Genomic DNA, 23535 nt, shown 5'->3' on the forward strand with positions numbered 1-23535 from the left:
GAAGCTGAGATACGACCATCTGACAGTGGGCACCACGTTCCAGGAACAAGTTGAGGGGCTGAGAATGTAGAGGTGAACCAGATATGGTCCCTGCCCATGGGGATCTCACGGTCCTGAGTGGGATATAAATATGATGAACAAAAGGAAAAGCAATTAACTCTCAGGACACAGAAAGACAAAGCCTCCCAGAGGAGGCAGTATTTAAGCAAGGCGATGAAGGACGGAGAGAAATTTGCTGCCAGCAGTCATTAACTGGAGCTCTCTAGTCTCGGAAGTGCAAGGATGTGAGCAGGAATCACTGGTGGGATGGGCAGGGGTCAGATCACGAAGAACCAAAATGAAGATGTTAGAGCAATCTGCAGCAAAGGGGAGCTACTGAAGGAGTTAGGAGAGTAATGTAATGCCACTGCATGCCGGAGACAAAACTGGGGGCAGGATGGAGATGGAACTGAAGAAGAACAGATGGAAGACAGTTAACAGTTTAGGTGAGAGATGGCAAAGAGGAGCAGAGGGGAGTGGGAACAGATGAGGACTTGGCCACTGACATAGAAGTGTGGGGGCCGGGGAGAAATAGAGGGTGACTCCTGGGTTTCAGGCTTTTGTCAATGTGCCTGTGTCAATTAACAGAGAAAACCAAGGAGTAGGGAGGGGCCAGGAACTGGGATTCAGGGAAGAGACATGAGGTCATGTTGGGATGCCTTGTGACATCCAGACCCACTTCGGAATGATCAGCAAGTAGAGGATATACACAGAGGATACATAATCATTAAACCAATCTTCCAGGGAGAATTCAGTGCCCTGGAAACTGCCATGCTAAAGGCCTGAGTGGAGCAGGAAGAGCTGGGCTGGGGGAAGGTGTAGTCAGAGACATGGGAGGTCAACGGAATCAGCTCAAAGTGGTCCTGGAAGCCACAGAAGGAGCATTACACAGAGAAGGGAGCAGTTGGTTCACTGTATCAAATATTTAAGAGTAAGTGATACATAACATAAAATATGCCTCTTGGGTTAGCAGTCATTGCAGGCAGCAGCTTCAGAGAAGCCTGAGTAGAGGGCTGAGCTGTGAGTGATTGCCGTGAAGAAGTGTAGCTCTGGAGGAGAGAGATTTAGGGCATTTGAGGAGAAAATGAATAATTGATTGCCACACAATATCCTCTCACAGGTAGAAGCGTTAAAATAATTTGTGAACTGACAGGTTATTTTCTTCCAGGTTCCAATGCAATTTAACAAACATGTATTGAATTCCTGCCCGGCACATGGCCGCAGAGCACCGGGAGCCCATGACGTACCGAACGAGATGTGGCTCCTAGCAGTGAGCACTGTGCAGCCTGCGGGGCGTCCCTCGCCTCCCCAGCTAAACCCGCGTGACAGTGGGGCCAGCGCGCAGCGAGCTGTGCCCGGGCTGCCCTGGCTGACGGGACACCCGGGAGGGGAAGGAGGGAAAGGCAGGCAGGGTGCCTGCCGGGGGCGTGGGGACCAGAGGGAGATGGGGAAGGTGGTCGGGGCCCGGTATGAGCGGTGTCCCCCTCGGTCACTGTGACAGAGCCGGGGAGACACAGAAAGGCCCTCTGCACTTGGCACATGTACGGGAGCAGTGGTGCCCTTTCCTTCTCCTCTTAGATGCATATTTTACCTTTAAACCACCAGACTCTAGACGGCTCATGAGGTCTTCCGTGCTGACTTAATGGTCAGTTTCCTGGGCTATTTTTCTAATACTCCTGCCAAAAGCTCAAGAGGAATAACAGGCAGGGGTGCGGGTTCATCTCTGACATGCCATTCTGATTAAAGCTGAAGCCTGAACTTCTCACCCTCCTCGCCAGGGTCAGAGGTGAAAGGTCTCCAGCCCCGTCTGCTGAGGAGTGCCCTGGGCGTGGCCCTCAGAGACAGTCGAGAACAAGTCACCTGGTCCAGGGCTCAGAGGTGAGCATCCCTGGGAGCAGCGGCTCCTCCTTGCGGGGCCTGGGAAAGGTCCCCTGTCTGTCTGGGGGTTCACAGAACAGACTCTGCAGAGCAGGGTGGAGACCTCTGCTACACACACGTGTCCGGTGTGTTCTCGGCCAGGGCGAGGCTTTTCAAATACCACAGGCCATCCGGCGGGACGGCTTTCTGGTGTCTGAGGGGAAAGAAAGGTGTCACCGGAAGTCACAAAGGGCTGTCATCAGGCCACAGCTGAGCCAGGGGAGGCCATGCCTCCCCCTTGCTGAGCTGTTCACTCTGGCTGTTCTTCTAGCAAGTGGTCCTGGGACAGCAGAAATGCTGGCTCCTCTTCCGGCCCATAACCCCACAAACTGGCCCTGGATATCAGTGGAGGTGTGGGAGAGGGATGGTAAAGCATGGACTGATCTTGCTATATGATGTCGTTCAAGGGGGAGAGGATGTACATGTGGCACTGTATGAGTTGCATAATATATATTTTTAATTGACTTACAGTTGACAGACAACATCAGATAAGTTTAAGGTGTATGACATAATGATTTGATACTTGAAATGATCATCATAATAAGTTTAATGTCCATTATCACACATAGTTACTATCTTTTTTTCCTGTGATGAGAATTCTTAAGACCTACTCTTTCAGCAACTTTCAAATATGCAATACAGTATTGTTAACTATAATCACCATGCTGTACATTACATCCCCAGAAAATAATCTGAAATTAGTAGTAGCCTCTAATGATGAGAGTTTTGGGGAAGAGTGCAAGCTCCCTCCGCAAACTGATCGAGGACATCAGCCACAGTGGCCCACAGGTAAAGAGCTAAAACAAAAGAATAGGGGCCTCACAGGTGGCACTTGTGATAAAGAATCCACCTGCCAATGCAGGAGACACAAGAGACGTGAGTTCCATCCCTGGGTCAGGAAGATCCCCTGGAGGAGGAAATGGCAACTCACTCCAGTATTCTTGTCTGGAAAATTCCATGGACAGAGGAGCCTGGCGGGTGACAGTCCATGGAGTCACAAGCAGTCGGACACGACTGAGCGACTAAGCACACAAAAACAAAAGAACAGGTTTTCTTGGACTTCTTCAGTTTGTGGATTTCAAAGTTTAAATTCACGTATGCCTGTACTAGAGAAGTATAGCTTCTTAACTTCCTTAGCTTTTTAACTTTTCACAAAAATTGCATCTAATCCAGATAAAATTTCTCCTGTGAGAATTAGGCTGGGTTGAAGCAAGGGTCATACCAGAGATTTCTGAGAAAACTGAAAGAAAGCAAAACCCTGGGGGGAACTGGGGGGGAAGAAACACTCACTCCCAGGTGCCGAGGGGCATCTCTCGGCTCCCCCTCTGCCTGCCCTATAGAAGTGGAGTCCCCCTTGGTCAGCCCCGGTCTTCTCCTCCCTTTACTGTTTCACTCTCAGGACCTCATACCTTTTGTGCGTGGATGACATTGCATTTCTGTCTCAAGCTGAGGGCCTGTCCAGCTCCAGCCCCACATGCCCAGCTGCACACTCGACGCCTTCACTGGCACCTCCAGGCACCTCAGCTCACCACCCCTTCCCCCACCTCCAACTGGACTCCTCTTGCCTCTCTCCTCGGCTGTTTCCTGACTCAAGGAAAGGCGTCACCACCACACAGCTGCTCAAACCTGGAGGAATCTGGTGCCCCTGAACTCCGAACAACAACAGCAATAATAATAATACCTGTTATTCATAGGTTCTGGTAAGAATAAAATGAAGTCAATGTCAAGAACTTAGTATGCTAGTCAGCACATAGTAAACACTCCCAAAATGATAGCCATGGTCATCAATTTTTTATGTGCCAAAGCAAGTCATTTTAAAAAAATATTGCTAATGTTTTTTACATAATGCAATACAAATAGCTAAACACACATATATAGAGAGAGATATAAACTCCTTCTTTAGCCTGCTATTCTACTTTGTAGCTTCTTGGGTATTCTTCCTAAAGTTATTTTGCATAGGTGGTTGGAAAAGTTTATATAAGAGACCATTAAAAAATTTAAAGATAAATTTTTAATATAAATTTATACACGTATATATGAAATCCCTACCTTTGACCTTTCTATATCTGTACTTGTCTTGGCCACCCCCATTCTATATAGACTACCTTGGGGTGAGGTTTGTGATGGAAAGTGGGGTGGGGATGAAGATGCCTTTTCTGCACATTAATTAGTCAAATAAAAGAAACAAAAGTGAAAGTTCAAAATAACCACATCAAAATTTCATGTGTTCTTGTCTGAGTAATTCCTACTGGCCTTTTAGGGTCATTTTTCCAGGAAGTTCTCCTGGTCATTTTTCTAAAACGCTCTCCCCCTTAGCTCTCCTGCACCTGTACTTATAGCGATCACACCATTTGTCCACGTGAGTCAGAGTTTACTCAATTCTCCACCTAGGTACTATGGGCATTTGGGGACAGATAATTCCTTGTTGGGGGGCACACTGTGCCTTGTGGGAGGGAGCCGCATGTCTGGCCCCCACCCATTAGATGCCAGTAGTATCACCACAGTTGTGACAAGCAAAAATATTCCCAGGCCTGAAGACAGGATCAAACGCTGCCCCCACCTCGGACTGAGAACCACTTCAGGTGAAAATTCTGTCTTATTTGTCTCCATAGCAAAGTAAGGCCCTCAAGACACAGCCTTGATGAAGTGACCTTAAGGAAGAGATGACACAGTGCCACCACTCTCCACAGTGAATCAGTTCTGAACTCTTCACAAGAGAACAGAGTGTGCTTTAAACTCTTACTCTAATTATTATTATTTTTAAAAGTTGAGGTCCATGATGGCACAAATGCAATCAGAATTTCTAACCTTGGGACTTACGAGTTAAATTCGGAAAAATCACAAGGCAACATAGACATCTTGGGAAGAATTACCTTTAAAGGAAGAAATTAAAAACAAAACAAAAAACACTCCAAATCGTGTTTCACAAAAAGACCTAAGCTTTCTTTGGAAAATGCCAGAAGCAGCCTGTGTGTCTTTGAATCCTAGCACTGCTATTTACGAGCCATAAATGGGCAAGTTATTTCATACCTCCGTGCCTCTGTTTCCTCATTTGTAAGATGGGAATAGATATTACAGTCTATCTTATACGATTATTATGGGAATTTAATGAGTAAATATTTATAAAATGCTTAGAGGAGTGCTTGCCAAGCACTTTGTGGCTTATTTATTTATTTATACTTTGGCTGCTTTGGTTGCTCAGACGCGAGGGCTTCTCTTGAGGAGCTCAGGCTCTACAGTGTGTGGGCCCCATAGTTACAATGCACAGGCTTAGTTGCCCTGAGCTATGTGGGATCTTAGTTCCTTGATATGGAGTGGAACCTATCTGTTGCATTGGAAGGAAGATTCTTAACCACTGGACTACCAAGGAATTCTCTAGCACTTTGTGTTTTGAAGAAATGAAATCACTGCTTACTGGGATTTGTATTTAACTTATAGAGTTAGAATTTCAAAGGTGGAAGTGACCGTGATTATTATGTAATCATCTATATCCTTCTCCCCATGATTTGTCTGTGGTTTCAGTTCAGGTAATTGTCACAAATTATTATGTGCCATAAATGAGCTTCCCTGGTGGCTCAGATGGTAAAGAATCTGCCTGCAATGCAAGAGACCTGAGTTCGATCCCTGAATTGAGAAGATCTCCTGGAGAAGGGAAAGGCTACACACTCCAGTAGTCTAGGCTGGAGAATCCCCATGGACAAAGGAGCCTGGTGGGCTACAGTCCATGGGGTCACAAGGAGTCGGACATGACTGAGCGACTAAGCACGGCACAGAAACACATTATACAAAATATTGTATTTTATATGATATTCTTTAAGAGGAAATTTAAAAGTATATTATCAATTTTCATAAAAACCACTATTATTTAAAATTATTAATGTTATTTAATTTACTCAGATCAAATGGTGTGCCTTTGTGTGTGGAGGTAAACTGTAAAAATCATTTTTGTCGGCACTCTCGGGCACAGTCTCCCTCGTCCCGCATGATAACACTGCCATTAGTTGTTCTTTTAAACGCAAAGGGCAGTGACAGATGAACTGTAACCTTAGTCAATTCCATATCTTCATGAAACAGCACTGAGCAAGGTGAATGTCTTTGTTTTATACATGCTATAATGAGTATTTATTAACAGCATAAGTTAGGCAGATCTAACATTAAATTAGAAATTCAGAGATCACCTTGGGCATCAAAGCTCTATGTTATTAACAGCAGTCTGAACAAATACCCCAAACCAAAATGCGAACAGAACATGCTACTTCTAAAAAGTCTCCTTTGGGAGCTTTCATGTGCTGCAGTTTGCCTTAAAGGTGACAAACCTAGCAAGGTATTGCGACACCTTGGCTATGCCTATATTCTGATACTGTTACAGTTTCCAGTAGCTCATCCAGCTATTTTAGATTTGCAATTAGCTTTTCATTACTCACAGGGGAAATTATTTTTCAATTAAAAATTCAATCAAAAACCATCAAAACAGAATTATAATGTGGTTGCTAAGATAGCAGAGACTGCACTACTATTCTGACTGGCAGTAACAGATATTTACAGACGCCTTCTGTGCACTGGTGCTGGCAGAGTTGAGAAGCAATGGTAAGGGGCGATCACCATTCTGGAGGTTCACCCCTTCACTAAAGACAGCAAACCTGTCCTGTCTTCAGCAAGACCTGAAAATGAGAGCCACACACCCACATGTACCCAGTCAGGCATGAGCCCTCCCTGTCAGCAATGTCCTTACTACCATCTACAAATTTTTTATAAATCTATAAAAGGCTAATACTACTCAACAACTCTCAAAGTATAAATGGGGACCCAGGACATTAATTGTCTGGCAGGACATTAACTGTCTGTCCAAACATGAGAGAAACTTTCAGAAAACCAAAGGTGAATAAAGTTCTTGTGGGTAACATTTACAGTAGGAGACCTTCAGACCTCTGGTCTCTGTTTATCTACCTGCCAGAAGCCACCTGCCCTCTGGCTATGGTTCCCTGTTTCCTTTAGGATTCTGCATTGGCTCAGCATTTCAAATACGCATGAGAAATGTGGAGCCCACAAAAGTTTTAAAAATAAAACACGAGACCAGCTCCATCACTGTGTCTGCAGTGCACGAGGAAGAAAACGAATAAAATCAGAAGCCCTTACTTCTCTCTAGGCATCAATCATAACATACCATATAAGTGGGTGAGTGTCTAATTAACCACTCATCAAACTCAAAATTTTAAAAGTGCTGTCACTCCCCTCAGGCTGGAAGTCTTCCTTCTGCCTGCTTTCAGGAAATCTGTGTCTTGAAGGAATTCATAAGGAAGGCAAGGAAATTCCGTGTGTGTTCCTTTAGCCAACCTACCTCCATCTCTGCCTTCCTATTCCACTGGCGTCCTTTGATCCACCTGCTGAGACTATTCCTTTGGCCTCTGCTCTATCCACTGCTCCTATGCCCTGAGAATCTCAGCTCACACACTGCCGGCCAAACGCTTTCCTTATATCATAATAAGGATGAAACAGCTGCCTAAAGAATTACTCCAATGATAACCTCCTGCCACTCTAATGCAAGCTGAGCCCTTATCAAGGGCATTGTGGTATCTGGTGTTGTTGCATCCCTGCTCAGTCCCTCAGTCGTGTCCGACTCTTTGTGACCCCATGGACTGTAGCCCACCAGGCTCCTCTGTCCATGGAATTCTCCAGGCAAGAATACTGGAGTGGGTTGCCATTTCCTTCTCTGGGGAATCTTCCCAACTCAGGGATTGAAGCCATGTCTCCTGCATCTCTTTCACTGGCACATGGATTCTTTACCACTAGTGTCACCTGGGAAGCCCTCTACAATATACGGCTTTCTGATTTTTCTGGCTGACAGCTATTATTATTCACAACCTTATATCTTGAAATGATTCCTGTACTGGCTAATCTATAACATGTCTGAAAGGCATGTTTTTTTTTTTTTTAAGTAGACTTTAATGGAAAAGTCCAGAACTTAGTCAAGGGACCTTAGATCACATGCAGCAGTGAGCAGATAAGGATTTATCACCCACATGTTTGACACTTAAAGTGTGGCCCACTCAGCCACATACATCATCAAATTAACAGAACTGCACATTTAGAAGCAATGTTCACTCCTGAAATCCTGATTTAAAAATATGTAACAGATTTGTATTCTTGATTTATAATGTAATCTTTGATTTATATTTCACAATATAAATTTAAGAATCTATGCATAAATTACTAGAACTAATGACTAATTTTAGAAAGGCTGCAAAATACAAATGAACAATATATATATATTAGCAGTGAATAATGGGAGACTGAAATGATAAAAAAAAAAAACCCAGCACCTCAAAACATGAAATTCTTAGGTACCTTCAAGTATGTATATTACCCATATGCTGAAAATGACAAGTCAGGGTTAAATAGAAAGAAATCAAAGGAGACCTAAATAAATAGGACTGTGTGTTATGAATCAAAAGACTTGTCTGTTAAGATATCAATTATCCCCAAATTGATCTGTAGAGTCAACACAATCCAAATCAATACTCAAGAGCATTTTAAAAACAGATATCCATGAATGGTTTCTAAATTTATATGGAAAGGCAGAGGATCTAGAATAGACAAGATAATCCTGGCAAAGAAGTTGGAGGACTTACACTATTGGATTCCAAGACATACACAAAGCTAAGTAATCAAGTGCCATAGTGATAAAAAGAATAGACACGTGGATAAATGGAACAGGATAGAAAGTCTAGAAACATACCCATGCATATATGGTCAATTGATTTACAATACAAGTGGAAAGGCAATTCAATGAGGAAAGTATAGGCTTTTCAACATGGCGGTCAACCAATGGGATACTGATAAGCAAAAGTATGAATCTTGATCCATACTTTGTACCTTATAAAAAATTAATGGATCATCACCTTACACATAAAACACAAAACTGAAATTTCTGGAAGAAAAACAAAGGAGAAAATAGTGACCTTATGTTAGGTAATATTTTTTATGTGTGACATTAAAAACATGAAAAAAATGAATAAATTGGACTCCAGTAAAACTTAAAACTTCTTCGAAAGACATTGTTAAGAGATTGAAAAAACAAGCTACATGCTGGCAGGACATTTCAAAACTCAGTAAAAAAACAAACAACCAAATTTTTAAAATGGGCAAAAGACTTGAACAGACAAAAGAAGATGTATCTTACAAAAGAAGATATATGAATGGCAAAGAAGCACAAGAAAAGACATTCAGCATCATTACTCATTAAGAACATGCAAGTTTAAATCATGACAAGGAAACACTAGACACTTATTAGAATGCTTAAAAACAGAGCTAAACAAAACCAAACAATACAGAGTACTAACAAAGGTGTGGAGCAACAGAAACTCTCATACATCATTGGTGGTAATACAAAATGGTATGGTCACTTTGGAAATGTTTGGTGGGTTTCTTATGAAGTTAAAATATACTTATCAAATACATCCCAAAGCCCCATTCCTAAGAAATTACTCAAAATAAATGAAAACTTATGTTTATACAAAAACTTGAATATGAATGTTTATAAGGGCTATATAATCACCAAGAAAGAAAAGAAAGAAAGAAAGTGGAGTCGCTCAGTCGTATCCGACTCTTGTGTAGCCCACCAGGCTCCTCTGTTCATGGGATTTTCGAGGCAAGACTACTGGAGTGGGCTGCCATTTCCTTCTCCAGGTGATCTTCCCAAGCCAGGGACTGAACCCAGGTCTCCTGCATTGCAGACAGGCGCTTTACCATCTGAGCCACCAGGGAAGCCCATATAATCACTCAAAGTGGTGACAACTCAAATATTCATTTGGTGAATGGACAAACTGCAGTAGTATATCCACACAATGGAAGACTGTGACTGATACACACAGCACAGATGAATCTTAGGTGTATTAAGTAAACTGAAGCCAGACTCAAAAGCCTGCATAATGTTTGATTTCACTTACATAGCATTCTGGAAAAGGCAAAACACTGGGCACAAAAACCAGATCAGTGGTTGCCAGGAGTTGGAAGCAGGGGTAGAAGTTGATGACAAAGGAGAACCAGGGAGTGTTTAGGTGATAAAGCTGTTTCATATCTTGGTTGTGGTGGTAACTACATGACTGTAGGCATTTGTCAAAACTCAAAGAACTGAAAATAGTGAATTTTACTTTAGATATATATAGAACACCTTGACTCAAAGAAGATATAGATTTAAAAATTCCATTGAGATGATTTTAAATTGAATTTAAAAATTTAATTGCATAGATTTCACTTATATGTGGAACCTAAAAACACAAAATAAATAAATACATCTAAATAGAAACAGAGTCAAAGATATAGAAAGCAAACAGGTTGCCAGATGGGAGGGGTGGAAGGAGGAGAGAAATAGGCGAGGGAGATAAAGGGGTACAAATCTTCATTTACAAAATGAATGAGTCACAGGTATAAAATGTACAGCGTGGGGAACACAGTTAATAATTATGTAATATCTTTGTATAGTGATAGATGACAACCAAACTTACTATGGCGATCATTTTGAAGTGTATAGAAATATAGAATACTAGGAACTAACATAGTGTTGTAGGGCTAATATTTCAAAGACAAACAAACAAACTTACAGAGGAAAAAAAATCAGATTTCTGGCAACCTGAGGTGGGAGGAAGGGGCAACTAAATCAAAGTGGTCAAAAGGTACAGACTTCCAGTTATAAGATAAATCAGTCATAGAGATCTAAAGTACAAAATGATAAAGATAATATACACTGCTGTGTGTTTTGTATCTGAAAGTTAAGGAAGTAATTCCTAAGAGTTTTCACCACAAGGAAAAAAACGTTTTTTTTCCCTACTTCTTTAATTTTATATCTATATGAGATGATAAATGTTCACTAAATCAATTATAAACATTTCATCATGTATGTAAGTCTAACCTTAAACATAAACAGTGCTATATGTCAATTATATCTCAGTGAAACCGGGGGAAAAACAACAAAAGGCATAATTTGACAATCAAGTAAATATCTATAAGTATGCAAGAAAATGCAATTGGGAAAAAGATAATTAATGCAATACAATTAACAATAAGAAATATTTCTTTTAAAAGTGTCAAGTGGCTTCTCTGGTGGTCCAGTTGTTAAGAATCCACCTTGCAATGCAAGGGACACGGGTTTGATCCCTGATCTGGGAAGACCCCATACGCCATGGGGCAATTAAGCCCATGCACCACAACTACTGAGCCTGTGCTCTAGAGCCCGCAACCCACAACTACTGAGCTCGTAGGCTGGAACTACTGAAGCCCAAGCACCTGGAGCCTGTATTCCTCAACAAGAGAAGCCACCGCAATGAGAAACCCGCGCACCTCAACGAAGAGCAGCCCTCGTTCGCTGCAGTTAGAGAGAAGCCCACGCAGCAGTGAAGACCTAGCACAGCCAGTAAATAAATCAATCTTTTTTTTTTTAATGTCAACTGATTAGTAAAAATACTCTTGGTTAAAACTCAGAGGGAAAACTCAGGATGAGGTGCTGGTGGAATAGTTCTGAGGTGAATGAAGGCTTGGGGTGTGCATCAGACATCCTGAGGAGAAAACACTGCTTTTCCAATTCATTGCCTTTAAAGAATTACAACAAAACTATCCAATCCTCTTATAAATGCTCACAAATGGCATTTTGTGCTTGTTTGTTTTCGAGTTCAAATAGCCCATCCCTGCAATTTGTGATTTGAAGAGTTAGTTCTCTTCTCTTCACCCACATAAGCAAACCCACAGCAATGCTTTCCTTGAACATTCAGAGACCATTTCCTAACACGACTCTATTTTCTCTTCATATAGCAACCCTAGAGAAAGCAGCTATGAACACAGAAATATAAATCTATGTCTAAAGAATCAGCAAGCCTATGATTATTTCACAATATTCTAACACACATTTGTCTCTCCTATCTTGACAAGTTTCCTCATCACTACTTTCTTCTTAAACTGCTATCTTTTGTATGTCAAATGCAGAATGTACGAGAAAAAACAGTGGACTACAAGTGACGAAAACTTGTTGAAGGTCAGTTCAGCCCATTACTAGCTCTGTAGCCTTGGAAAAAGGACTCGCCTCCTGAAGCTAATATTTATTTCCAGCTCTGACTTCTCTCCAGGGCTTTAGTTAAAAAACTTCCAAGCTAATTTCCTACAGACACACATGACCTCACATGCACATTTAATTGTTCAGAGATATTTGATTGCATTGGCATCTTTCATTATTACTCAAATTACAATTGTTTTATTTGCTCATGTATGCATCAATTCTTCAATTAGATTTCTTCAACCAGATTATATATTCTTTGAGGGGAGGGAATTATTCATATATACATCTTTGTCTCCTTTTATCACCTATCACATACTGAAGGTGTAAATTATTTCTGAAAGCAGATATAATTACTTGAGCTTACATATTTCAGTTTGCTGATATAATCATTTGTCTTAAAAAATACAGCTAAGTTTGACATACTCATGGAGTTTAACAACGCCTTCTCTGACCATTCATATTCTGGTCCCTCATGCTTCCTCCTCCCAATAATCCACTCACACTCCATCACTGTCTATAGCCTCAGCTTGTTTTACATTTTTAAAAATAGAATTTAACACTCTCTGAGATAATCTCTTCTTCTCCTCTCTTTTTCTCTCACTCACCATCTCTTTGACTCAATCTGTAGTCTGAAGCTTCATGCTGCTGCCGCTGCTAAGTCGCTTCAGTCGTGTCCAACTCTGTGCGACCCCACAGATGGCAGCCCACTAGGCCCCGCCATCCCTGGGATTCTCCAGGCAAGAACACTGGAGTGGGTTGCCATTTCTTCCTCCAATGCATGAAGCTTCATACTAGAACTCAAATTCCATGAAACCAGGGACTGATCATGCTCACAGTAAGACACTTATAGCCTGGCATACAGTAGGCATTCAATAAGGACTTACTGAATTGTTGTTGAACTCACCCCTTAATACAGTGACAACTATTATAGACATTTAACAATTGAAAGAAACAAAAATATTTCACATGATTTACCTGTAAAGAGGTTCTACAAGGTCCTTTTCAAGAAAATCATGATCGTTCTTGACAGCCACAATGTTGATGGGAAATTGCGAATCTGAAAGAGAGACAACGGAGTTTATGAGGCTTGTTTTATCTGAATCAGCAACGATATCTTCAGGCCACCACATTTCTGTACTCATAGCTAATCTTAACTGCAGTTACTCTCCACTGACGGGTGTGTTGGTAATGTTTAGAGAGCAGGATGCTTACTTTAACCCCAATAAATGTTTTTAAGGATACAAAAAAACATGCAATATGAAAATAACCAAGTGCTTGACCTTGGATAGGATTGCTAAATGCCTGTATTTTTATCCAGGCATGCGTCAGTTGCTCAGCCTTATCTGATTCTTTATGACCCCACTGTCCATGGGATTTTTCAGGCAAGAATACTGAGAGAATTGCCATTTTCCTCCTTCAGGAGATCTTCCCAGTCCAGGGATTGAACCCAAGTCTCCTATGTCTCCTGTATTGCAGGTGTATTCTTTACCTGTTATAGCTCATCGTTATCATAGACATTTGCCTGCATGGAGAACTTCTACACTCTCACCATCTACCTAAGGTGGAGGTTGCTGACTTCTCTCCTGATCAGTTCATGAGATACTGATCAGGATAGAAGTTTGGCAGATTTCTTTTTTGAAGTTTCCAAAAATACCTGCAGCTCAATGGTCTCAAGTATTTTATTTTGTAGCAAAACCTTTTTCTTTTTTTAAAAAAATATTTTATTTACTTATTTTTGGCTGTGTTGGGTCTTAGTTGCAGTGAGTACGCTTCTCTCTGGTTGTGGTACACGGTTCCAGAGCGCACAGGCTCAGCAGTTGTGGTCACAGGCTTAGTTGCATGTAGGATCTTAGTTCCTGGACCAGGGACTGAACCCTTGTCCCCTGCACTGGAAGGTGGATTGGTAACCACTGGTCCACTGGTCCACCAGAGAAGTCTCTGTAGAAAAATCCTGTTCCAAACTTGTAACTTTTCTGTAGAAGTATTTGTTCTAATTTTTATTACATTTATAAAAGGCATATGAATGACTGGGATTTTAATTATGACTCTTCCATCTCATAATCTTGTAAAAATCACTTAACCTTTTTGGGCCTCTCTTTCATAATCAGTGTGTCGGTAGTGGAGGGTGGGAATAATGGTTGCTTAGCCCAAAACTGTAAGACCCTCTTTCTTGTCTAAAAGGCTATGATTTTATGAAAGTTTTTATCAGAAATTCTAGACCTCAAAGCACCCTCATAGATATGCTCTCTTTTATCCTCAAAGAATTTAAGAGAGAGAAGTAGGCTTTTTTAAAATAGAAAACTGAGCTTCTAGGTGAGTAGGTGTGATTCACCAGTGAGTAAAAGTTAACTTTGTTGATTCTTTCCATCCTATGTGAATTTTATGCCATGAGAAACTATATCGTTCAGTGTACTAGATAGGCTCTATTGAGCCCTACAGATGCATGCTCTGCTCTTCTGTAACCCGGTTTGTGCCCAGGATCAGCTGTGTGGATGGTGTTCAGTGGGGTCCATGTCCACTGCCTTATTTTGTTTGGCCAATGGGAAGCCCCAGCTGGAGATGGAGGGAGGAGGGAGTGTGACATCAGGGCATTGCCCTCCTGGGTCTTCTTCAGGGGAGCTGTCATCACAGCTGAGTCCTCTACTCCTAAGCCTACTCTGAGATCCCCTCTCCTTCTGGGTTCATCTCACCTTCCGTTTATGGCTTTGGGCCTAGGGTACAAGCTTTGGGCTGCTACAAGCTTTGGTCTCCGAACTGTTCCTTGTGGTCTCCTATGCCCTGCTCACACCTCCATCATGAACGCTTTTAGGAATAAGGCCTCCACAGATTGTCCTGAGTGTGCCATCGCTCAGTGCTGGGATCCTGAGTAATTCACTATACATTAGGACTCTCCAAGAAGGAGATGCGTTGGTTATAACTTTAGGTGTAGACAAGATATGGGGCTTCCCAGGTGGCGTGGTGGTAAAAAAAATCCACCTGCTAATGCAGGAGACACAAGAGATGTGGGTTCTAGCCTTGGGTCAGGAAGATCCTGTGGAGTAAGACATGGCAACCTGCTCCAGTATTCTTGCCTGGAAAATTTCTTGGACAGAGGAGACTGGTGGGTTACAATCCATGGGGCTGCAAAGAGTGGGAAATCACTGAGTGACTGAGCAGTGCATATTAGTAAGATATAGGAGAATAAGTTTATTAACTGTCAATGAAAACATCAATGGAACAAAGTATGATGCTAGCAATAAAAACATTTTACTTTTAAAACCCTGAAAAATAACATCTGATTCATGTCACGTCTTAAACATTTTCATGTGAGGTAAAAATCTCAAGATAAATTAGCTTTGTTATTTCTAAGAAATTCATTTATTTTACTTTCAAGAAAACTGAGAGCAGTGATGAAAAAAACAAGTAAGAGGATAGGGAGGAAGTGCAGAAAAAAACTGCTGCTGGCAGAACACTGGAAGGAAAAGGTAGAGTTGTGATTGGTGGTAAAGACATGAGAAGCAGAAAGTGAGAAGCAAAAGAAAAGAAAGGAGAAACAGGGAAGGGCAGAAGGTGAAGCAGTCTCAGGAAGCGACCCTAATTCCTAAACTGGCATCAGTTTATGTCCTGGGCATTGCAAAGGCAGGGGGAAGGAGAAAGCCAGGAAAAAATGGTTGAGAAAAGACTTGCAAGTCAAAAAGCACCACAGGAAAAAATTTGAATTTATTCTCTTTATAAAGAGAGAAGAAAAGCCCAACCTACCCTCGTATAGCTGAGCGTACTGCGGGAAGCCAGCAGCGCGGAGCCAGTCACATGCTTCCTTCGCCTCGATTTCTGAAAAACACAAGAAAAGGAAACGCACTGAGTCTCAGGCCACCCACTGGCCTCTACCTCCTCAATCAATAGGAACTGGTGGGCACTGTGCAGGTTATTACAAAGCAAAATTGTTCTCCAGTAAGTCTGTACAAGAAGCCTACTCAGAAATGGGTGTAAAATGAGCAGGCATCACAAAGGTGCTTGTTTCATGTCTGCTAAGATTATCTTCGATGTCAATCCGTACGTATTTGGATAATAGCAAAACCACAGACTGCAGAACCTAGAGGCTGAGTTTTAGGCAGGGAAAAATGTATTATTTATACACTAGGGAACCCGAGGACTAGGGAGAAGGAGGAAGTACTTCCTTAAGCTCTTTTTTTTTTTTTTTAAACTTTCATAGATAAAGCTAAGACTATTTATGCTACATTCCTTTATTCTTTTACTCTGGGGATAATGAAAGAACGAATACAACTGGGCAGGCTTGTGAAAATGTATTTTCTCATGAAGAAAGCTATTACAAAAATCCAGTGTTTTATTATTGCTTTAGTTTTACTAATGCTTTAATTCCAAATGCCTTGTAATAAGATGTTCATTCATCAGGCACATTTGAATGATTTCAAGCTGCAGAGTGCAGCAGGCAAGAGTGAAGCTGATTATCTGGAAATGAGACAGGTGTTTGATGGGGCTGCTAGAATCTCTGAGAGCCAGCCTCAAGCAGTTGATATGTCCTTTGGGTGACCAGTTTTGGTGTGGACATTCCAAGACATGCACAGGACCACCTGCCTGGAGAACTTTGGAGAGGGATGGGAGAGTCTCCAGTATGTGAACCAGGTCACTTTTTGACCTTGTGAATCCTGGATCATTTCCCAACCACAACTCTTAGATAAATAGGAATGCAAGGGAAAAAGAAGTTCATCTGTCAGAAGTCTAGGTTCTCCAAACAAAATTAAACAGCTGATTATAACAGGTCTCTACCCAGGCCCCTTTCTCTGCTGTTGGGAGAGAGCCCGGTCAGGTCATTGCATTTTCATTTACTCTGACGTTCATTTCTCCCTGTAGCCAAAGTTGGAGAGTACAGGGTGTTCTTAGGTCGCTGCACTGAAACAATCCATGCTAGCATCAGCTGTGGGCCAGAGACTACAGTCTACATTGAAAGCTCAATGTCTATGCAGCACGATGTTCAATGTAACAGAGCTATCTGATCCATGTTAGGAAAACAGAACAAAGGCCAGATCATCCACAGGCTCCAAGGGAAGAGGAAAAACTTATAGGCCCACTGATTTGGTTGGACATGGGTTGAGATATCGGAGAAGGCAATGGCACCCCACTCCAGTACTCTTGCCTGGAAAATCCCATGGACGGAGGAGTCTGGTAGGCTGCAGTCCATGAGGTCGCTAAGAGTCGGACACAACTGAGTGACTTCATTTTAACTTTTCACTTTCATGCATTGGAGAAGGAAATGGCAACCCATTCCAGTATTCTTGCCTGGAGAATCCCAGGGACGGGGGAGCCTGGTGGGCTGCCGTCTGTGGGGTCACACAGAGTCGGACATGACTGAAGTGACTTAGCAGCTTAGCAGCAGGGTTGAGATATACCATTAAATTCAGGGAGACACAGTGTGCTGTGGCCCCCATCCCAGAGTCCCTGCTTCTTTTGGCATCCTCTAAGCCCTTGCCATTTGAGAGACTGACAATTTCTAAATCTTGAGTTTCTTCCTCTGACACAAGGATTTTTTTGCATAATTACTGCCAGCACTGACCAAATAGGTACACATTCCTGCCTTGTACATATTATTCAGAATTATCTGGGGCACCAAGCTGGAAACAAAAGCTCCAGAAAGCTTTTCTATGAGGAGGGGTGAGCCCCATGACTGCAGTTCAAAATGAATTGGCTGGATTGTACTGTATTGGCTAACTTGGGTTTTCCCTTTGAAAGGTACAAAGGGCAATTATTATAAGTCTCCAAAGTTGTATTTAAGAGTCCTTGGGCTTCCCTGGTGGTTCAGATGGTAAAGAATCTGCTTGTAATGTGTGAGACCCAGGTTCAATCCCTGGATTGGGAAGATCCCCTGGAGAAGGAGATGGCAACCCACTCCAGTATTCTTGCCTGGGAAATCCCATGGACAGAGGAGCCTGGTGGGCTACAGTCCATAGAGTCGAAAAGAGGCAGACACAACTTAGCAACTAACACACTGAGAGTCCTTATGTGAAGGCTTCCACTTTGATAACTACACAAGTATTTCAGGGGAAGGAGAAAACACACATTCTGACTGTTACACGGAGAAAATGTGATTACTCTTGGTCAAAGATAGGCTGCTGCCTTCTAAATTTTCAAGCTTCAGATTTGCTTTCTTCTTCAATATACTACAGTACCTAGTGATGAGAAAATACCCGATTTCTAGACATGCTCTAAACAGTCATGAGTCAGCAAGTCTCAGAGAGGAAGCACAAAATTCTGTTACACCAAGTAGCTGAATAGCATGCCTTTTTCTACTTTATTTTTGCTTTTACTGTCATCGAAATGCAGTGTTAAGCAGAAGAGCCCCAGAGAGACAGACCATTAGGAACAAATGGAGGAGACTTGGAAGGCAGGAGCTCTGCTACACAGGAAGCTCAAAGAGGAGCAGGAAGTGAGCTCGTAAAAGAGCACACACTCCGCCGGATGCTGGGTAAGGAGGACGGAGAGCTGGGGGAGAGGCGGGCAGCAGGGTCCTCACAGAAAGACTCTCTTTGGGACTGAGACTTTGGTTGGGCAGTGAAACAGGGCTTGGGCTAGCCTGGGAGATTTTATTTACAAGGCTCTCTACATAACTTTGTTTTGTTTTTTTCATAAGAGCAACACAGATAATGAACCGAAACTCTACCGATATGTAAACATGAATAGTCAAATCTTAATCAGAACCCAGTTAAATAAACTGATTGTTTTCAATGGATAGACATTTTGTTTTAAGTCTTCCAGGCAAACAATAGAAAACTGCAATTAGTAAATAATGAGAAGAAGCCATGTCCCAGTCATGATGGATACCTACTCCTCAACCATCACTTCCCATACCCAACTTGCTGTTCTATATCTGGAATATCTCCCGAACACATTCCCCCTACTTTTGATATTTTCTGGGTTTTGTTTGCTTGTTTATTTTGTTTTTTTTTTTGTGTGTGTGTTTTTTTAATACTTCAGTTGTGTGCAAGGCATGTGGGATATTAGTTCCCTGACCAGAGATGGAACCCGAGACCCCTGCATTGTCAGTGTGAAGTCTTAACCATTGGACCACCAGGAAATCCCAACTCTTGATATTTCAGTTTAAGGGCATAACATACTCTTGTTTACCACCAAAGCAAACAAACAAACAAACAAAAATGGAGCATAATTAACCACTATCAAAGATGATTTTGCCCATTAAGTTGAGTTGGAGGAAAAAAGACATAATTTCTACTGATTCTCCACAGTGCCTTCTAACACCTATCAGCCAAATGCTAATGTTTCCCAGGGAATGTCACTCTGCAATGGCCAAAATGACTGGAGAATTAGGAAGGAATCATTATTGACAGTTGTCATCACTTCACAAATATCTACCTGAAGAGATATAAATGACATTTGAGGAGAATGTGAAAATCTCTTTTCTGCTGAGCTGTTGATAGCCAGCACAAAATTATATTGTGATGGTTTTGTTTGTTCTCCATTTGCAACCCACACTTGGTCCTGCAGCAGGTCCAGGGCTATCAGGCAAAACACCAACCATCTCCTGCGGCAAACTTAAGTGTGGGGAGGAACCAGAGAATGCCCTTGACAGACTAGCCTATTGATCTCAGACATGGTTACCGCACTGTTACTACAGAAAATTGTTTGGCTCGGGATCATGATAGGATTTCAATAGAACTACTGCAATTATTACATGTAAAAATAATTTCTGTTTTACTCTAGAGTATCTATTTTTGCCTGCCCAATGTCCTTCCCCCTTTCTCCAATAACAGAGCCTCTTCTGCTGGTTCAGGTGGGGCCGCCACTCCTGGTCCCCTCCAACCACATTCCTTGGCTCTATCGCCACCATCCACATGGAATGATCTGCTCCTTAAAAGAACCCCTGATGCTGGGAAAGACTGAAGACAGGAGGAGAAGGGGACGACAGAGGATGAGATGGTTGGGTGGCATCACTAACTCGATGGACATGAGTTTGAGCAAGCTCCGGGAGTTGGTAATGGACAGGGGAGCCTGGCGTGCTGCAGTCCACGGGGTTGCAAAGAGTCGGACACAACTGAGCAACTGAACTGACTAACTGATCACCACTGCCCACATGGAATGATCTGCTCCCTAAAAGGGCCCCATTCCCCGAAGTCCAAGGGGACCAAGGAGCTTTGGGATCTCACATCAACAGTTGTTTGGGGGCTGAAATCAACTGGTTGAAAAGGGAGGTATTCAGTTTTTCTATCGGTAGCTTGATGTGCACAAAAACCAAGCACACTTTTTCAGTTGATAAATCCAGAAGATGGTGTGGTGCTTGGCACGCTCTTCCATCACATATCTGTGATTCTGCTTGGGGGAAGGTCACTCACTTTGCCTCAGCTGCCTTTCCTACATGTTTGGACCCTGACAGGACCTCCAACCAGAGTCAGACACAGCAAAGGGACGCTGTCCCACTGGCTGCCCAAGTCACTGACCATCGATGGGCATGAGCACAAAGTCACCGTGGAAACTGTTGTGGCCGGTGACACTGTTTCTGCAAAGTATTATCATGTTTCTTAGTTACACATGTTCAGTGTTAAAAACTTATCATAACAAGGAAAGGCACAATGAAAGACAAAAGTCAACCCTTGCCCCATTGCTAATATATAATTAGATACACGTTATTTGTCAAAATGGTAATGATGGTAATATCTTTGGTTGACTACTTTTTGCATATAAGAAAATACACTATGAATATTTTCCCATATCACGGTGTTGTTGGTAAAAAGATTGTTTTGAGAACAACACTTATTTTTTAAAATACCTGTTCTGTGAATACTGCCTGTTGAGCTGATGACATCAAGGTAGCCAAGAGGAAACAGTTCAGGAGGGCTTCGTCAACACATTCTGATTGTAGTGAAGGCTAGAAGTCTATGTGAGTTTAAAGAGATTTACAAGCTGTTTCTTTGATGTGATGTTTGCACTTTCAGGTGGACAAGGCTCCAGAGGGCCTAAGTCAGGAGTTATACTGAGTGCAGCAGATTTACCACCCAGGTTTGTAGGCCTCCTTTCATGCCACAAGCTCGCTCAATTTTTAAACTGGTGTTTCCAAAGTGCTCAGAACAGTGTGTTCTCCCAGCTAAGAATTTAAATACATTTTTTTGGTTTACATTACTCTTGACATAGAAAATACTTTTTCCAGAGCTAACCCAAAGGGATGCTAGTCTTTCTAAATGACCAAAAATTCAAATTAGGGCCAAATTAAATGGTATTGTCAACAGAAAATTAGCTGGCTAGAAGAAACCTGGTTTACCATGGAAAGTTGAGGGCACCTGTATTGATGTTGTTCTTACAAATCTCCTGGAATGTTGATGGACAAACTGACCTCAGTTTAAAAATGTCTTAAACATTCTTAACATTCATTCTTAAATACTCATTAAAAGTACTCAAGACAAGTGGGGGAAAAAAGAATTCATGGCTCTCCATGTGATTTTAAAAAGTGGGCTTGAGAACAGTGTTTTTTTTTTTTTTTTTTCCATTTAAATTGGCTGACAGGGTGGGCAACCTGCTTCTGAAAGATTATGGATGACTCAACCACCACAAGATGTCTGCAGTCGATACAATTATCACTATTAAAGCATATCCAAGGTATTAACATTTCAACAGGCTCATGGCTGTTGGCTTAGGATTGTTTACATGGCTGAGTTAGCTTCATTAGTAACGAACCTCTTCAGACAAATGACTCCTTTGTCTTCAGATGGAATTTCTCCAGTGAAGTCCCTATTTATTGAAGCTGTATTTATGTGGCCATAGGCTAGGCCAGGGCTTCCCTGATAGCTCAGTTGGTAAAGAATCCGCCTGCAAAACTGGAGACCCTGGTTCAATTCCTGGGTCGGAAAGATCTGCTGGAGAAGGGATAGGCTACCCACTCCAGTATTCTTGGACTTCCCTGGTGGCTCAGCTGGTAAACAGTGTGCTGGTAAAGAATCTGCCTACAATGCGGGAGACTTGGGTTCGATCCCTGGGTTGGGAAGATCCCCTGGAGAAGGGAAAGGTTACCCAGCCTGGAGAATTCCATGGACTCTATTATACAGTCCATGGGGTCGCAAAGAGTCGGACATGACTGAGCAACTTTCACTTCACTTTAGGCTAGGCCAGATTTGTTAAAACCAATGCCAGAGCATCCATCCCATCTATATAGAGATGTGAATGATGCAAGTATTGATATTATATAGCACCAGGCACTATGACCACAGTCCTTCTCCTGGGAGGGCTTTATAACCCTAATCACAGGTTCAGGAGGAACATCAAGTTTTGTAGTAGCAATGGACTTTGATTTAGATTCCCTGTCAGGGCATCAAGATGCATCTTTTTTGCATCCTTTGAATTACGTAGTGCATTTACAACAATGTGTAAAAGGCCTGAATAAGTCTTAAATGTACACCAAATTTAATTATTTTCTAATGTGGATAACACTTTATTTCTATGAGATTCCAAGTTACTAATTGAGTTAAAATACAGGTTTTATTTAGAGTAAATTTAAGACTATTCATCTCTGAATATCCAAATCAGTGAACCAAGTGATAATCACTCATTTTATCTCCCTATAATTTAAGGCAACCTTTTTTTCTGATGTGTAGAAAAGTATCTTGCACTCAGCTAATAGATAACCATAGAAGAAAGAAATAGGAAGATGTATATATCCCCAAGACACCTAATAGTACTCTACTAAGATGGAGATTCATGGCTGTATTTATGTGTACTTTTCCCCTGAAAGCAAGAGTTACAGACATGCTGAGACACACTATTCCATCACCAATTTTTAACACTAGTCTTATTTCTCAGGTTATGAAATATCTTTGCAAGCTGGATTCACAGCAAATCTAGTCACTTAAAAGTAATTTCTGTCACAGTGAAAAAGAATCAGGCAAATTCTATATCTAAATAGGAGATCTATTCTTAGATACTCAAAAGTTGTTTTTAATCTCTCTTTTTTAGCCTTTTTTTGGGGGGAAATCATATTATATATATATATAATTAATTATTTACTATCAAATTTTAAGATAATTATAAATTAAATTATATATTAAAATACATTTAATATAAATCATACATACATTTTTATATAAATCATACATACATTTTATGTAATCATAAACTTAAAACTCTAAATAGAATTCTGTATCTATGTAGTTACAAATATATAATGAAAACACACACACACACTCTAAAATGTTCTTAATGGTCCCCTACTCTTTCCAGCTGCCAGGGAGCTTGCAGTTCTCATCTGATTGGGAAATGTGTACTTCCCACCCCACTGATGTCTGGGTTGGCCATGTGACCCACTCTGGCCGATGAAACATGGGCAGAAGTAATGAATGGGAGTTTCAAGCAAAACTCTTCAAGACCTATCCCCTAGTTCTGTCAGCTCCCCTCCCCTTCCCTTGACCATGAGGTTGGAACATCTCAGACAGAGGCTGTTCTTCAGCCTGGGCCCCGGAATGATGACACAGGGGCACAAAGCCACAGCCAAGCATCTGCGGACATGTAATGTGAGCAGGCAATAACCTTCTGTTGCTTTA

The 23535-nt window shown here is 41.8% G+C and overlaps 1 protein-coding gene across 1 annotated transcript in view; it reads right to left on the bottom strand.

The window, feature by feature from the left end:
- STARD13 (StAR-related lipid transfer (START) domain containing 13) overlaps window positions 1–23535 on the bottom strand; it is a 166850-nt gene that overhangs the window by 41125 nt on the left and 102190 nt on the right. Inside the window, exons 2-3 of the mRNA XM_010835935.1 lie at window positions 15740–15811; window positions 12977–13058 (exon numbers count right to left, since the gene is read on the bottom strand). Coding sequence (XP_010834237.1) covers window positions 12977–13058; window positions 15740–15811 — 154 coding nt within the window. The remainder of the gene's footprint in view (window positions 1–12976; window positions 13059–15739; window positions 15812–23535) is intronic.

This window comes from Bison bison, unplaced genomic scaffold, assembly GCF_000754665.1.
Source record: "Bison bison bison isolate TAMUID 2011002044 unplaced genomic scaffold, Bison_UMD1.0 scf7180017864056, whole genome shotgun sequence".
NCBI classification, from domain to species: domain Eukaryota; kingdom Metazoa; phylum Chordata; class Mammalia; order Artiodactyla; family Bovidae; genus Bison; species Bison bison.